Raw genomic sequence first — 17,506 nt, 5'->3', positions numbered from 1 at the left:
TGGCAGAAGAAATTATGCGTTGACAGAACAAAGCCCTTTTCTACACGCAATATTGAGCTCAACATCATTAATAAAGCGGTCATACAACAAATAATGACCTAATTTACCACAGATGGCAACACTGCTTTCAAGTAGCATCACAGGATTATAATTTCACAGCATCAAAACCTCAAAAAGCAATGCCACATATAATCATGTCACCCACCCTAATTCAGAAAATGTTAAGAGAACTCATCTAATGATTTCTGGTAACCTTTCCTCAGAGAAAGAAAAATTCTAGAGTGTCTACTGCATTATGCAAGACCCTGTTTTGCCTTCTGAATGGGAGATCGTCATAAGTGGCTTCGAGCGCAAAGCTTACAGTTGAAAGATTTTTGAGTTATAGTAGTGCATTAATACTAAGCTACTGTCAGTACTTTCATATTTCTTATGTTATGTTTTCTGCTCCTTGGAGTATAATTCCCCATAACTCTTGCCACCATGCCCCCATGGCTGAGGCAGTAAATACTGACGGCTGAGGTCTGAACCTCTCAGCTGTGGGTTAAAATGGACATCCGCGCTGTTCTGCCAGAGCTGTATACAAGACATTACATAGTGTTCGAAACACTGTCACTGGAATCTTCACATATATCAAAAATCATTGTTGACTATAAAACTGGAATCACTTCCTAAAATCAGTGAGCCTATTCTATACATTGCATCTTACTAAAATTATTCACACAGATTTAATAAAGGAGACAATTTAGTCTTTCCTGTTACGCTTCCATCGAGAATATACTGGGACAGACTGAAGAAATGTGAAATGTGGACCATGTATAAACACACAAGTCAGAACGTGCACCTTTCAGCCTGCTTTACTGATGTACAAACGAGATCTGAGCAAGAAGATGGACAGATGATGGACAGGGGGAGCCTTCACGCTTCACAGTGATCAGGAAGGGGATATGTATCCTCTATGAACATCCATGTGCTTTTACTGCCAGGTCTGCTGTCCCCTGAAGCATGAACCCACTAAAGGAGACTTGAGCATGCTCAGTCATGCATGTGAAAAATACATCCAGCCACTGCAGCCAACTGGACTCTGTCCACCATGACACATCACAGCCATGCCCTCTACACTTAAGAGGGTGTGTGTGTGTGTGTGTGTGTGTGTGTGTGTGTGTGTGTGTGTGTGTGTGTGTGTGAGAGAGAGAGAGAGAGACAGCGCCACAGAGGCCTGAAAATCACATTAATCACGTGTACTCCAAGTTGGCTTTCACTTCAACTACAGTCCAAACTGAAATTACTTATAGTAACTTTGGGTTTCATAAGTTGTCACAAACATACTGAGTCAATCAGAAATAAGTTCTATGACTAGATTACATAAATTATCTTTAAAAAAAAAAAAAAAAAAAAAAAAAGCATAAAACAGCACTGTGCGCAGAAAGGTTTCATACTTCAATCCCACCACACACCAGAACTGATGCCCTCATCTGCCCCAAGTGACAATAAATAAAGGAAAAGATTTGAAAGCTTGAGTTTTAGGGGTTATGCAGTCTAAAGCATGTGAAGAATGATTCCAGGCTGACCCAAATTCCTCCCAGACCACCTGTGTTCATGTCAACATTAGCGGATCCGTTCATCGGTGCTATTGGTTGTTACATAAGTAGAATGTTATTTACATTTGTATTTATGCATCTATAGCAACATTTTATGCATCTATAGCAAAATTTTAAGTATGTTATAGGTGGGTGAATGTAGTGTTAGGAGCCTTGCCCAAGAATTCTTATTGCTATAGGACCGAGCACTTGCCCAGATGGGGTTTGAACACACTAAACCAAACACTTTGAACTGCAGGTCAAATCAGTACATTTTCAAACTCTGAATAATGTTTTAAACAAAATGTGGCACCGAATCGGGTCTTCCACGGCCAGCTGGACAGTGACCTAAACGATACTGAGGCAACTAGCTCAATAAATTCAGAAGAGGCATTATCTCCCTGTTGAGAATGACAGAGGATGCTCAAGATCAAGGACCAGATACTACAACATTGAAAATCGAGACACAAGACAGCGGAGACTCTCCGAGATACAGCAGAGCATTGCATAAAAGACTTGCACGTGCATGCATGCGCATGCCTGTGCGTCTCCCTTAAACATAGAAGCATGATTATCACAAATAATGATCATTTTAAGCAGTATTCTACCTGTTGCAGTTGGGAAAGCTTTATTAAGGTTTTAATCTTGCGGTTCTGCAAGCAAGCACACTAGGGTCAGGTGCAAATCTGCCACTAGAGAATTAACAAATGACATTTGCCTGGAACTCAGTTTAAATACAATGACTCAATGTGATAGCACTGATGGGAAAACGAAGTCCGCAGTCGCAAACTGTCACTGCAACGGCTTTCTGATTCAAAGTCTGAACAAGGGAAGCGTTTGGGGCATCACGGAAATAGTGTTCTACACTCCGTACAATTATGGCTGCTCTCATGTTGGCCAGGCCGAGCAGGGTCATGTTCTCCATGGCTTTACTCAAAAAGTGCCGTCTTGTGGTTCTGCTGCTTTCTCAAAGAAAGAGCATTATAAAATCATACATGGGTCCCTAACAGAATGAGGAGCTCAAAAAAAAGCTCTGCAAGGTAAAATTCAGCTCAAAACAGGTACCCCTGGCTGAATTAAACCATAATATTCAAACAGGCCGATGCAACGGGCAGAACATCAGTGTCTTTAACGCACACATGTAGCTGTACATTAAGGTCCTTTGATAGGTTATATTTGTCCCAAGTTAGCCTCTTTGCTTTTATGGTACATCACCTACATTGTTTCTCCATGCAAAATTGGTATAGTGTAGTGATCAAAATTCATAACACAAATGTGCGTGATGCTCCAAATCTAACAAAAATGTCAGATCATAAAAGTACAGAACATTAAAAGTACAATACGAGTTACAACAGATGCATCAGACAACTCAATTATTTTAACGCATAATCATAACTGAAAGACAGTACCTACATTACTTAGCATCACTGAGGAAGAGCAATTGCAAGGAGTCATCAGATCAGATCGATGCCATGCTTGTGAAGCCAGGGTCTTACCTTAGTTGTAACAATGCAAATGCAGTCCATCCTTTTGCGACGGGCAGCGGCCTCGTGGCACTCAGCATTTCATTTCACACCTTTGCTTCTTCGGTGAGGACCAAACTGTGTCTGTACATGAACAGCTCACCGAAAGCGTGGGTCACTGCTACTCCCACTGAGCTGGGAACAAAACGGTCTGCGCGTTCGCCTTTTTTCCTCCGCGCATAAACTTCACAGAACACCGTGGACGTGAGATGCGCTCGCGTCTCCAAAGGAACTCTCAGGCGCATATGTGGCTGCTGTAGCATGCGGGAGGAACGCGCCGCTTCAGGCTGTACCGCTTCCAATTCCGTGACATGTGCAATTTCGCTGGCCTTGCATTAACCCTCCCACCGTGCCGCTCGCTGCCTTGAACTGAGCCATCAAAGGCAACATGAGGGCAGGCATAAAAGCGACGGGGACGCATAGGAAACTTAATCTGGCAGACCGAGGGAGGAGAACAAATTAAATAAACTAAAAGTTGCGGTGTGAATAAATCCTCTACACCTCTTGAAAACCTCATCTATTGCATTCCATATAACTTTCTCTTCTGCGGTGTGGTCCAAATTGCAGGTTTATACAAATGTGTTATCCTTCACATGAGAGGAGTTCTCGCGAGGGGTAGAAGATAGCTAAAAAGGGCACATTCAGCATTGATACGCAACATCGCATCAAACAGAACAGCGTACAGCAAACTATGTCGCCTGCGCGATGGTTCAATGCCCATGCTCACAGTGGAGCAGTGGAAGCTGTGTCAGCTCATTTACTTTGCCACTGTGGTATAAGACAAATGCAATAGTTCTCCAGATCGAGTGGAAGGATTTTACAGAGACCTTATACATAAATCTAAACTACATGAAAAGTGACTGCACACCTACTCATTAATTCCTGAGGTAAAACAAAAAACCAACTTTAAAAACCTTATTATTATGTGACTAGCAACTGATTGTATAACACCACCAGATCTGTGGAGCCCGACTGTGCATTTAATAACATAGATGGGAAACGTGCACATTACATGCTTTAGCTAGTGTCAACTATTTGGATGTGGAAAAACATCTAACCAACTGCATGGCTGTCAGAGTCCTCTCATCAACTGTAGCTGTGGACCCCACCGTCCTGCAGACACAAGGCGCTGGCAGCCAGAGTGCGCACGAGGACACTGACTACCATCACCATCTCTGCGAGTCTTGCTGTTGTTCAGACACCCCAGCCCGCCCCGTCCAGGTCCCATCCGACGCTGTGGCGGGAGAGTGCACCTGCCATGCTCCTAGCTGTTACAGCCCCGCGCATCGCTCACGTCCAACGCTGCATACTTACTCAAATTTTTTTTCCATTATGGTAACAACCCATTCGGTGCTTCTGCAGTTTCCTTAAACCAAAGAAGATCTGAACCAATAACCAGCAAGAAAACAGCAAATGCATGAAGACTGAAGAACATGAGAGATCTGGATTTTTCAGTGCGGTGTGACCACATTGGTGGAGCTGCTTGTGCAGCCTGTGTTCTGAAGAGAGGGACTGGGTTTTAGTCCAGTCTCACAGGGCTAAGAAAACTTCATACACATCTGTTAAAGAAAACCAGGAAAAACAACCACCAGCATTTACACCACCCCCAATTATAGATCTGTACATATTCTGTAAGATACAAAAGAACCCAAATACATTAAAAGGCAGCAGGTCTTTTCATACTAGCTTTGTTTCCAAATAGGTATGAGGTGATATCTCTTTTAGGTATTCTGCAAGTTTACACCCAAACCACCGGCTGTTAACCGATGACATGCTACAAATATGCAAAAATGGTAATGGGTGGTTTAAAAAGTTGTCAAATTTACTAGTATGAGAAGGCCTGCAATGCCCATATCACTCCACAAGAAATGAGAAAGGACATATACCGTCCTTCTGAACAGGTCAGTTACACACAGGTATACTCATAACATTGGAAAATAATTTCAGAACACACAGGTTAGTAATGCTAGTGCAGTATTTTATAGGCTAGGTGAGACCATCCTTATGGTTATCTGCATAAAGGCGAGATTTTAAAAAATTAAATGGATGCTGTGAATGAACTTCATGCTGTCTTTTTGAATGTTGTGCGCTTGAACATTGTAGGAAATACCAACGGACCCAAGCCCATCCACAACGGGCGACGACAGAGATGAAACACGACCAAAACCCCACCCTTTCTGCCAATACCCATCCCCCCACCAATGGCAAGACGACACAGGAACCGAAACTAGATGAATGGAGCACAAATGACACATGAGCCTCTCTATAACAGCACAGAGAGACAGGAAGAGCAGCCCACCGCCATGGACCAAGATAGGACTGGGGAAGGGGAGGGATGATGAAGCCAGGCATGCGGCCATGGGGAATGCCCCAACCACTGGCCCCACGCCGACGTGATACTTACTTGGTCCAGCTCACCGCGGGCCGTTTTGGCTTTAGCGAGCGCGTGTAGGATTTCGTTTAGGAGGGAAGAGTCCTGAGATTGGCCATTTTTTTAATAACAGAGGGAGAGACGAGAGGAAAAAAGACAGAGGAAACGTAAACAGAAGGAAACGGAAAGGTTTTTAATTTTTTTTTTTTTTTTTTTTTTTTTAAACACACACTCAGCATTCAATCAGATAGCCCTAGACGGACTGCAGAGTAAATGAACGAGTCATTGTCAGAAGCAGATCTAGTCATGGAAAAACGACTGAAGTGAGATGATGCATGACTACGACAAACCCAAATGGGGTTACTCTGAAACACTCATTGCACTAACGATGTAAGGCGTGATGCTGACATAGAGGATCATACTGATCTGGCCTTTTGTAAGCAAGTCCAGTGTGACCATGGTATACAGTGGCTCGTATTTACCCCGAAAGTGCTATTCATCATGGCTGCCATGCATGAACTGCTCACCCTCAGTAAAGTAACTCCTTCCGAACTCCACTGTTGCACATTCTGTATGACGGTTTAGTGCCGGGCTAGATTAATTTGTCTTTAATATGCAGCTTTTCATTGGTTTGCCAGCCCAGGGGATTGACAAGGAATAGATTCCAGACTTGCGTGAGCTTGCATTAGCACAGAATGTAGGCTAAGATGAGCTAAGTTTTTACAGCCTACATGCAGGGGCTTGTCATTGGCCACTGTTTGAGAAAGACTTATAGAGATCATTTTGTAAACAGGTCCATTTCAAAATGTTCTGGTCATCTCTCAAATCACTTTTTGTTCTCCTTTTTCTTCATTTGGTTCCTGTATACACATGTATGTACAGATTCATTCCAACATGAGCACTATAGGTAAATAGTAAATAAATCTTCTAAAATGGCTAAAATGGATATATCTCAGCTTCAGAATAATCTAAGATGCTGGGGATTGACATGCATTCATTTTCTCTTCCAAATGTTTGACATTAAATGATTTATACCATAGTCCAAACTATCAAACCAATTAGACTGTAGAACACAATATAAAATACCTGGCCATATCAAAAAGTGAACGGTTTCATCTCTAGATTTTGTCATTCACTGGATCAGTGCAAAACTACGAGAGCCACATAAAAATAATAATCATAACACTTATAGCTTGCAAAAAAAGCTGTTTGTAATGCCCTTCACTGGAGGTTTACATATGCTGAGAGTTTTTATAAAGTTGCTATAAGGCTTAAACCGATAACTAGGTTTTAATGGGTTACGTTCATAAACCAAATCTCATTTCAGTGCAGCTCTCCAGCATGTCTTGTGGGGTTAAGGTCAGATGAACAGTGGACTACAGCCCAGATCCTGAAGGTCTGCGTCACAGTCATGGTGACAGCATCAGGTTAACTGGGATTCTCGCACATGGCAGATGCCTGCACCCTTTTGCTGCACCTAGCCATTCTCCACTTTGACAAAACAGAGCAAGACACAGAGACTCTTCCTTGTACTCAATCTGAGCCATCTGAGCATCTTTTCAAGACTATGCTTCGAAGTAAGGAGACAAAACTCCTAACAAAAGTGTACAACAGGCAAGCGCAATTTCTGAGAACTATGCTAGCTTTAAAAAAAAAAAAAGTGCCTATGAAAAGAAACGGATATGTAAAAATATGAGTTCTTGAAAGAATTAAAATTAGTCCTCCCTCTAAACTCTACCTGGTTCATTTATCATGTTAAATTCAGAAATGGTGCATGCTCTGCACTCAAAAGGTGCTCTGCTGAGTTGTAAGAGTAACTGACCATCACAATGCTGGTACTAATGGCTTGCTGTTTGTGTTTGAGCGTGGAGGCTGAAGGTGGTGAATCAGTCCAAGTGTGACTCTGCCGCAGGCAAAAAAGGAACACGCTCTCCACACGAAAGCCGTTTCCAACCTGACCGCAGGAGTGAAATTTCACCAGCGAGTGCACGGTGTTATTCAGCAAGGGCAATTTTATTCAACACACAGCATATTTCCACAGAACGGTAGGTGGCATTTATTCATTCAGCCTTAGTGGGGTGTTCCTGAATAGCCTTCGAGCTTATGATCGTTAGGTGAAAGTGACTGGAATATTCCTGGACCCCAACCAGGCACTGTCCAGAAACTTGTCATCTGGTGTGGAGAGCACAAGTGTTTCCCAGAAAAACACCTTACATGCACTTAGAAAACACTATAGCTGTTAATGGTGAATGGACAGCTCAGATTATAGAATTAAATGCAAGATGATCAGACTAGGGCTGCGCAATATGTTCATAAATACTGGATTACAATAATACTGTAACTACAGTATGCCTTGCAATACATTTAGATACATTGATGAATCCTTTATTTGACATGGTGCAATATTGCACTGCATTATTTGGACCAAAATCAGCGACTCTCATGATTCATCCAAACGTTCACAGACTACTCATCTGGAACATCTAAGAATGGCCAGGAATCCCAATGCATGCAATAAAAAACTCAGAGGGCCAATTTCCATATTGCATCATTTTGTGATATCAGTATCACAAAAGGTCAATATCACAATAATAACAGCCAAGCAATATATTGGGCAGCCCTAGACTACCCTTTTGATCACAGTCATCCTACTCCACAGTGAATGGCACATGTCAGTAAGGTCTTTCTCAGGGGGAGCTCAGATTATTGCATTCTTACCTCTGTGCTAGTGTTAAGGCTGGGCAGTGTGTCTGAGGTCACTGAAGTGTTCTGGACACTGGAGAAATCCCACAGGTTTGCCTGGGGTGCTGCATCCGTCACCTTCAACGAGGCCCCGCATTTCTGATTATCCAATAAGGTCACTTCGTAAAATTCCTGGATATCTGTGAGAAAAAAAAAAGCCATAATTTTAATGGAATAAGGTGCATAACCTAATGTATAGCAAGTCATGTGACTGATGATTTCTTACACATTATGGATCAAGGAGGGAGCAAATGAAATGAAAACATAGGACAGAATCCTAAATACTACAGCACCCCCCCCCTCCCCAGTTGTCAGAGCACGTGTTTATTGCCTGTAGGACCTGGGTTCAAGACCTGCAGTGGGGTTGCTGCCCTCCACCTTTGTCACAAGCCATTTGCGTTATAGCAATGATATATAATAAATCATGTAATCACATGTCTCGCTATTAATTGTAAAGCAATGATGGTGCACATTATTCACAGCCTAAGATTATTCACAGCTACTTTTAAAGTTATGGGTCTTGAATATACCGGAACACATCCCACACCATGATCTACAGAATTAACATTAATGAAACTCTGATATGGGCAGCACCTGGAGGTCAGGGGCAGCTTTAAAGGACGTTCGCAGCTGCTGCTTCTTTAATTGGACTAAAATTACACGTGGTCAGACGTCAAGTGCATGCTAGTGCCAAAGCCAAAACCTGGAACCGGTGAAAACATCAACCTCTGCAACTCATTTTTGAAAAACGAAAACGATTAGCACAGCACATACTGTAAACATACTGGTCGCAAACCAGTTTACTGAAGCAGTCACTTTCACAAACGAAAGCGAAATGAGTTTGTGAGTATCTGGCGTTGCGGTGGTGGTTAGCTACAGCGCAGAGAAAATAGCAAGGACGTATCATTCTTCCACGCACGCAAGGGATTGGGTGTCGGGGCTGAAAATACAAGCAGGATCACATGAAGGCAGTGCGTAATGAGAGTAAATGTTTTGCTAATGTATACTGTTGGGGGTGATTCCCTCTGCTCTAGTTTCGCTTTGCGATAGGGCTGGCGATGTTCCATCCACTAATAATACCTCCCGAGGTATATTTTGGCCTTGTCCAAAACGAGTACAAATCAGAATGGTGTAAAAACACAAATGATGCATTAGCCATTTCTAATTCTCCAGATGTTTAAATCTCAGAAGTGTACTATTCATGCTACCTAAATGTAATGTTTTTGAGTCACAACAGTTGAGGCAGATGTCTTGCATTTAGCCATGTGGCTTTACATGTCTTTTTGTTGTTTCTTCAGTTTTGAGGAAGGGTATGGAGACACGGCAATGACAGCACACAACAACAGTTTGAATGCTAAATAAGAATGGGTCATATTTTTTTTCAAATAATCATAGTATTGAGTTAAAAATTAAAATAACCAAAAATTCAAAATGTGGCGTATATGCCAAGTTAATGAATGGGTTAAAAATCACAAAAACAAATGAGAAATTGGTTTGGAAATCATGGAAATTAAAAAATACTTTTGAAGCAGCTGTTTATAGCTCTCAAAATTCACATACTGTCCAATGAATACACTTTTACCTAGAACATGTAATCAGGTCTGAGATTAAATTTACATGGGAAAGAAAAACAAAACAAAACAAAACATGATCCTTTGGAAACAAGAAGACAAGCCACTTTGTAAAACGCTTGCTAGAAATGACCCGACATCCAAAACAAGCTTTATTTGCACTTTAAACATTCATTAGAGATCAATTATTTGTTACTGCATAATTATCTGGAGACATGCATTCTTCCTGTGGCAAAACAAACTGAATCGTTTCATGTCTCACTGCTGAACAGTGTTCCATGATGCTGGCATCAGCTCATACTGCAAACTTATGCCCCACAGACCCAAATTCAAATCCTACCAGATTTTGATTCAACAGGACTAAACATTCTCATGAAGGGTGAATGTAATAACCACCAAGGCTACTCTATTGGTTCTCTTTTGATTCTGTTAACAGGGCAAAACCAGGCCTCCCATCTGCTGGGGTTACGAGTGAGTCTGACTATAAATATGCCCGGGTTAAAGCTGTGACCTCTTTGTGACCCTCCAAGAGCTTCCACCGTTGCTCGTGAATGCATGTGGTCTCACATGCTGAGCAACGTGGCCTCTGGTTGAGAAATGAGCTCAGGGAACAACTCTGAGCTCGGCTGAATAAAATGTGTACGATGGAACTAGCAGTTACATCAATGTCCTCAGTGTCTGAGACAACAATTTCAACAGTACGGCCCAAACGTTTACAATCACACCAATAACGATCACATTTATTATGTTTTTCCCCTAATGTCAATAATGCTGTTTAACAGTATGACAAAGTTCTATTGCATTACTATTTTTTACTTTAGACATTATTAAAATAGTATTAACTGGAATACAAGAATTCTATTGTAAGTAATAGTTAGAAAGCAAGGAGCATAATTTTACAAAGAATGTCAGAATACACTCCTTTAACAATTTTTTTGACATTATATCTGTTACTTCCAATTTAGATTGTCCTATCAGTTTTTTAAATGCATTGCAAAGGAAAAAAGAAACTTACAGTGCAACCTTTCATAACTGGGTTACAAAGGTGAAAAAAAACAATATTTCAATTAACTTCAAATAACATAATTCCATAAGCAAACTAAAATGTAACAATTTAAAAAAGGTCAAAGTCAAACCAAAGATATTCTCTCATTTATTTTTTCCTGATTCCCCTGCAGTTTGAATTTCACAAACAAGATCAGACTCTATTGTGACAGACGGTGATGGCCATAAAGCCCATCCCTGCTCCACAATTCACCGGCGTGTTTAATATGCACAGAGCTGAGCTGATGAAACATCATCTCACACCCAGAGGGCTTGCACAGCCTATTGGAAGTGAAGTATCAAACCCAAGCAAAGGCTCTGGCCAAGGCCAGCAGGATGGAGGGAGCTACAGACATAACAGGCTGAGGCTTGGAGGGCCAGGTTGATGAGAGAGACTGCCCTGGCAGCTGCTCTGCATAACCAAGCCAGAGGAGCATCAGACCAGACACTTGGAAGTTAGAAAGAGCACACTGAGACAGTCAAGCACAACGTGTGTGTGTGTGTGTGTGTGTGTGTGTGTGTGTGTGTGTGTGTGTGTGTGTGTGTAGGAGATCGATCTATCCGACTATCTACCTAAGACTTCCTTCAGGTTAGGTGTTGTGATGTACAACTTTGTACAAATTCAGTTACCAGTTATGTGTTGTGGTACAATAAGAAAGCATCATGCAAAGTCTGCCAGTATGGCACATCAAAATTACCACCACTGCATGCACGACCAAATTATGCTGATTTTAAAAAACATCGTCAGGACGTAGGACCTTTCTGTCCCCAGACATAACATTTCAAAAGACTGCCCTGATTTCTCCCTGCCAGGCAGTCAAGACAAGCACGTCACTATTTGCTCTGGCTGGATCCCTGCTCTTCCCAGTGGCTCGTGTTTCCTGGCATCCCTCTGGGGATAGAGCTGCGGTAGGGCCGCCCTTAAACACAACACCGAATAGATGTCCGATTAAACTGTGCTATGCAACCGCAGGACGTGGTTTCCTTCCCTCATATCTGAACAGTACCTTACATATCAGACATTTCACTTGCTAACCCAGGGACAATAAAGCTGTTGATTCCTGGTTTTGGGGCAGGGAGATATAGAACATTGTTCTCTTCAATGCATAAGTGGCTGTAAAGGCACATCAGAACTAACAGCTTTGCTTTAGGCTTCTGCTATTGTATGTGCCACTGTCCATGTCAAAAAGAAATTACAATCACTAAAGCCTATACAGTGTACAAATTTTGCTTTGTTCTTCTGCCATTTACCACCATCCATGCAAGTGATTAACTGCAGTGCATCTTTGGGAAAACTATGCTGCAGAGGAAACAGCTTCCATCCTCGAGGCATTCTGCTCCGAGCAGGTCCGTTTGATAATTATGGAAAGACACAGGCCAATCTGTGTGATGTGAAATGAATTCCTCTCCAGGTCCTCATTGAGTAATTAGAGATTTCCTGATCGTTATTCACCATAACCCCTGTGGCACAGTAGATAAGCAGAAGCATCTTATGTGCATTATATTTGCAAGTCTTTACCCAAGTGCCCTCTAGGCTGGTGCTCTGGGGGGGGGGGCACCTATTAATGGCGAACTCTTGTGGCCCACATACAGCAGGCAGGAAGAGAGTTACTCCACTCTGCTCTGGTTAATCATTGTCCCAAGGCATCTTAGGAGGGATTTTCGGGGTCTAACCGGCCCAAGACAAGCGGCTAAGCCTGTAGCCCCATAACTTCTGCTGCCACCTCTGACCCTGCTCTCTGAGAAAAAGCGCAGCCAACAGCTGGCTTTGGGATTAGCGCTTGATTAATTGCACCAACAAACAGGTTGTGTATAATTCAGCATTTAGAACGCACACTGGCCAAAGAATCAAACTGAAAGCCACGGCTCTAATGCGCATTTCATTTGTGGCCGGACAAAGAACAGGCGCATGCAGGGTCGTACACTTCATGAGTTGTGCGTGGGACAGGGATACACATCAGCATGAGGCAGTCTGTGTATGCTAGGAGGGAGTGTGTGTGTGTGTGTGTGTAAAACATATGCATGAACTTATCATGCAAGGTCAAGCAGACCTATTCATCATAGAAGCTTACAGTAAGACGGCATGCCAGTAATACTGAAGAACAGCTGAAAAATACACAAACATGCACCCACCCAGAAAGCTCACGCTCCCCCCCCCCCCCCCCTGTGCTCTTTGCCAATCAGGAATGGCCAAGCAAACCAAATATTTATGACTCATGGAGCAGTGGTGAGTAACTCAAGCTTTTCGTCCAAGAAACTGCATTGGTTTTCTTTTGGGCAATTCATTATAAGCATTCTGGGATGTTGAGTGCTCAAAAACTCCACTCAGGTTCACCCAAAAAAAATATGAGTCTCTTGGTGTTTGGACACACAAACACCAAGTAGCTAAACAGTGCCAAAACACTTTTCTAGTATGGTCAACCTAAATCCAAAAACAACAGCATAGAATGTTTGATATTTAACAACGTGCTTTCAGAAAGTAATGGAAACACAGGTTGTGCCCAAGGCAGGAAGCCCCACACCTCTAGGGTTTGACAGAGGTGTCCTGGGATCCTGCCAACCCAACCACTGGAAAAGCCGAACTGGCTCCACCACATTCCTGCAGGTTCCTTCCCAAGACAGATTTGTTATCGGTTGGCGCAGGAGGAGAAATGCTACTCCAGTTCCACCAAATAAATCTGCGTTAGTCATACAAAACGGGCCACTACTTGCAAGGGCGTGATCATCTTAATAGGAAGGGGAATACTATATCAGTTATTGGGATTAAATAGTCGACACTGTCAGATGCCAGCAAATTATGAGACTAACTGCAGTATCAACAGTATTTACCAATGGTATTCACCAGCGCTGTCAATGTTCATTGGTGCGAAAAGGCTACTCCCGGAAAAATACAAGCGGGGAGGAGGGGAAGGCGGAGGATCCAGCAAAGTTAACCACTAGTTTACTACTAGTGTACCCTGACACCCCTCTGAAAATTGTAGCAATGGTCTTGACACAGTAGAAAGGCTCAAGTAGCACCGGGTGTCTGCAGGACTTTTATGACCAAACACCTCTGTGTAATGGCCAATTCCTCCCACAGACAAGCAGGGAAATAACAGAGGTATTCCCAAAGAAGCACATTTAATCATGTGAACTCCCTAACAAATGAATGCCAGATTGGGGTATTCCCTATACTCATAAAAAGACATGACTATATGGAACTCAGTAATTAGCAACTGCATAATAAGTTTTTTTAGTTTTATAAAAAGGAAAAAAAAAATTGTAGAGTTTTTATTGGAAATTAGGCCATTTCACTGCATTTTTCATCATTATAGACAATTAAATACAACAGAAATTTGAAATAAATAGAAACAGTACTATAGTTACCTATTAGTGCTTGGAAGAGGTTACTCTGGAAGATGTCAATAACCCTCTGAATTGAGTTTTTCAGTTGTCTGTCCTCAGCATTATTGAGCTTTGTCCGGTATTCTTCCAAGAGCAAGAGAGCCCGCTGCGCATCTGTGGGACAAGAAGTTTCTCGCCAAAATGTAACAGCAGAGACTTTTACACAAATACTACATTCTCTAAAACAATATGGGTAGAACAAAAGGTCCTGGTAACAACTTTGTGACCAAGTATACTATGAAAACAGAACTACACCAAATTGTTTTAGTATATTTTTAAATCTCTGGCCAACTGAACAGGGTCAATCCGTGAACAGAAAAGCAAGGTATTAAAACTACAAAAACCTAATGTTCTAAGGGCTATAATGTTACCACTTAAATTTGAACCAGCTGGGTGTGAAGGTATTTACAGAGTTTTGGTTCCAGCAATAATATACCCTTTGGTTCCGCTGGGCTGAAGTTTGCCACGTTCGCCTGATCCACTCACCGTTTTTCCTGACTGGCATGGTTAGGTTGGCTCGTGCAGGAATATAACCAGCTGAGCTAGCTGGCGGCTCGCGAGCTAGAAATGAACACGCGATAAAATACTCCCGCTCTCCAGGCGCCCGTGCCAAGTGTCAGGAGGGCAACTTGGATGCCTTTGGCATGAAATCCAAACGTTTATCCAGTAAACATGAAAGCGGGTCTCGCTGATATGAAAATAAACCCGACTTGGACTGACGTGCAAGTGCCACTAAAATACTGTGCCGAGCTCTTGAACCTGTCAGCGGCGAAAGGGGGAAGCCGGAACAGCACAATATTTAGCTTTTTAGAGGCAAGCCTTGGATAGCCGTTCAGTTCCATTCAAATAGGCGAGCACACAAGAATTCAGCCCGCACAAAGCATGATCACATTGTGCACAAGGAGTCCGTAGCACCAGGAAAAAAAAAAAACTAAACATATGTCGTCGCCAGTTTGCAAGAGGGCTCCAAAAACTCCAAACTGCAAATTCACCTCGGTGGCACCATGCAGAATCCAGTACAGACGCACACTATTTAAATCCGTATATCCACAGATATGTTCGTGGTCCGTCTTGGGAGATTAAGGATTGTTTTTCTAAGAGTCAAACTTCTTTCGTTATCTCCTCCTCTTTTTTTTTCTTCCGATGTGTCAGAAATTCCAAACTTTCCTCCAAAATGGCGTCCCAGGGTTGGAAGAGCGTCACGTGACGGCAGCCCCTGCCCTTGACCGCCCAATCGTGGGACTAAACTACCTTTCAGATCAGGGTTGGGAAGGTGAGACTCCACACTTTGTTAAAGGAGACCCGCTACCTTAAACGGGCCGGCAGCTGCCGTTATTCTGATTAGTTCCGTTTCGTGCTTGGCTAATGTGAACTCATTCTAGATGGTTGGGTGTCCTGTGTGTCTTACCCGCGAACTGAATTTTAGAAGTGTCAGTGTTTCATAATATACCTGAGACTGTACCGTCTAGACTCTAGGGCAAAGCCAAGAGCTGTCTGCTGGCAAGTTTTAATTAGATGCAAGGAACGTCTACATAGCTAGCGGTAGCTGGTAATTTACCTTATGTAAAAGCGAAAATGTTTTTGACCAGGCTGTGCGGCTTTGTTGTGGATAATATATTCAGTTTCAGCCCTCTTGTCCCAGATGTTGTGGCTTAAATTAGATCAATACAAATATGTATGTAAAGAAAGAAAGTCTGGTGTAGACAGTTTCTGCAAAACTGACCAAACACATTTCAACTACGCTATTCATGTTAGTTCGCCATTCCACTAATATTAACATAGAGGCTTAAATAATTATTAAGCACAAATAATTGTCCACCTGAGATGTTTACACCAAAGAGGCAAAGATAGTGGATATTGACGCAAACAACTAAAGTCATGTCCCAGATTAGAAAGCAGTGGTGGTAAAAGGGCATTTTATTTTTAGATGGTCATGTTTTATGAATGACCAGCCGTGATCTCAGAGAGACTACCTCCTTCATGTATGGCAGAGCAGCGAATTCGTGCCGCCTTCATCCTGACAACTTCACAAGCAGGTTTTGGGGTTGTTTCTTCAGTGAAAGATTAATATGGAACGGGCACAAAAGGAAATCAGTCTTGTTTTGATGTCTGCAACTCATCAGCTGAACTAAATAACCAGGATACATGGAATTTTCTATCATGCCAAGAAAAGATATATGTTTAAATGTATACTTTTGTTTATTGGAGTTTCATTGTATTGGTATTCACATGATACTTGCATTTATAATTTATTTAAAACAAGTATAAAATGATACATCAAAGAGGACAGCATGTAAAATAGAAGTACAGTATAATAAACAATCAAACAAACAAACCTCTTACATCACCAGAGTGTGTCATGTCCTTACTTCCATCCGATGATACTATAAAAAAAAAAAAAACTTAAAAATTATATGGATATTATGGATATAAAACTTCATTCTGCAACTGCAGGGAAATGCATTGGTTTAATACATGAAAAGAATAGGACCCACATTAACCAGAATTTATTTATAGACCTTTTAAATATGTGTTTAATTTTTTCCAACTTTGCATTGTGATACAGCTTTAATCCAGAGAGCATAGGAGGGTAGATCAGGGGATGTCCATCTAAGAAAGATTAGTTCTCTTGCCAACAAAGTGGCGGAGGCAATTACATCTTTATTCATTTTTGGTCAGTTGTAGTGTGGGTGAGGAAGCACCAACCAACATGTCACTTATTTCTGAGAATGCATTAAAATGATCTTTCTAGAAATCAGCAAGAGATGGGCAACACCAAAACATATCTGCATGTATTCACATATTACATTTTATACATCCTTTTGGATAATCTTGTTTTGGACCTTAAGCCATAGTTGAAAGGTTATATACCCTTTATATATCCTCTCCTATAGTTCACCTGATATTTCCTTATCAGTTCCTCCTCCCATTAGGATTTAATGAAGTGGTTTGTGAGGAGCAAATTTGCCTATCAGTTATTATCAAGGTACCTTTTAGAATAGGAAATGGGGTCTTTAAAAAATGTTAAACTGTGTTTGATCAGGAAGCGTGTGGGGAATCAGGAGTCTATGCTGCAGATGTACCTTTGGCTCTAGCAACCTAAAAAAGATGTCTGCTGAGACCAAATTTAACTGGCAATTGCTCAAACGTAATAAGTTTATTGTCAATGAATAAATCTCTAAGTCTTTAACCAAGATTAAACCATATTGAAAAAGGAAAGCTGGGTTTGAGGCTACTGGAGCAAAAAAAAGATTGTCTGAAACCAAAAGTAGCATCTAAATTGATTCCAGATCA

General features: G+C 41.8%; 1 protein-coding gene across 23 annotated transcripts in view; it reads right to left on the bottom strand.

Moving 5' to 3' along the window:
• Nucleotides 1-15,424, bottom strand: part of dlg1b (discs large MAGUK scaffold protein 1b) — a 71,409-nt gene extending 55,985 nt beyond the window's left edge. For 6 of the 23 annotated variants that reach the window (XM_081722615.1, XM_081722614.1, XM_081722618.1 and 3 more), the window contains exons 1-4: nucleotides 14,699-15,407; nucleotides 14,195-14,326; nucleotides 8,190-8,353; nucleotides 5,505-5,576 (exon numbers count right to left, since the gene is read on the bottom strand). In XM_081722615.1, coding sequence (XP_081578741.1) covers nucleotides 5,505-5,576; nucleotides 8,190-8,353; nucleotides 14,195-14,326; nucleotides 14,699-14,717 — 387 coding nt within the window. In that variant the 5' untranslated portion in view covers nucleotides 14,718-15,407. Of the gene's footprint in view, nucleotides 1-5,504; nucleotides 5,577-8,189; nucleotides 8,354-14,194; nucleotides 14,327-14,648; nucleotides 14,655-14,698 lie in introns of those variants that run through there. The other 17 variants (XM_027030740.3, XM_027030774.3, XM_027030796.3 and 14 more) reach the window with 7 other exon arrangements.
• Nucleotides 15,425-17,506: the final 2,082 nt, after the last annotated feature.

This window comes from Electrophorus electricus, chromosome 11 (assembly GCF_041902795.1).
Source record: "Electrophorus electricus isolate QZ-2024a chromosome 11, ASM4190279v1, whole genome shotgun sequence".
In the NCBI taxonomy this organism is placed as follows: Eukaryota; Metazoa; Chordata; class Actinopteri; order Gymnotiformes; family Gymnotidae; genus Electrophorus; species Electrophorus electricus.
This window is presented reverse-complemented; position numbering and strand designations above follow the sequence as displayed.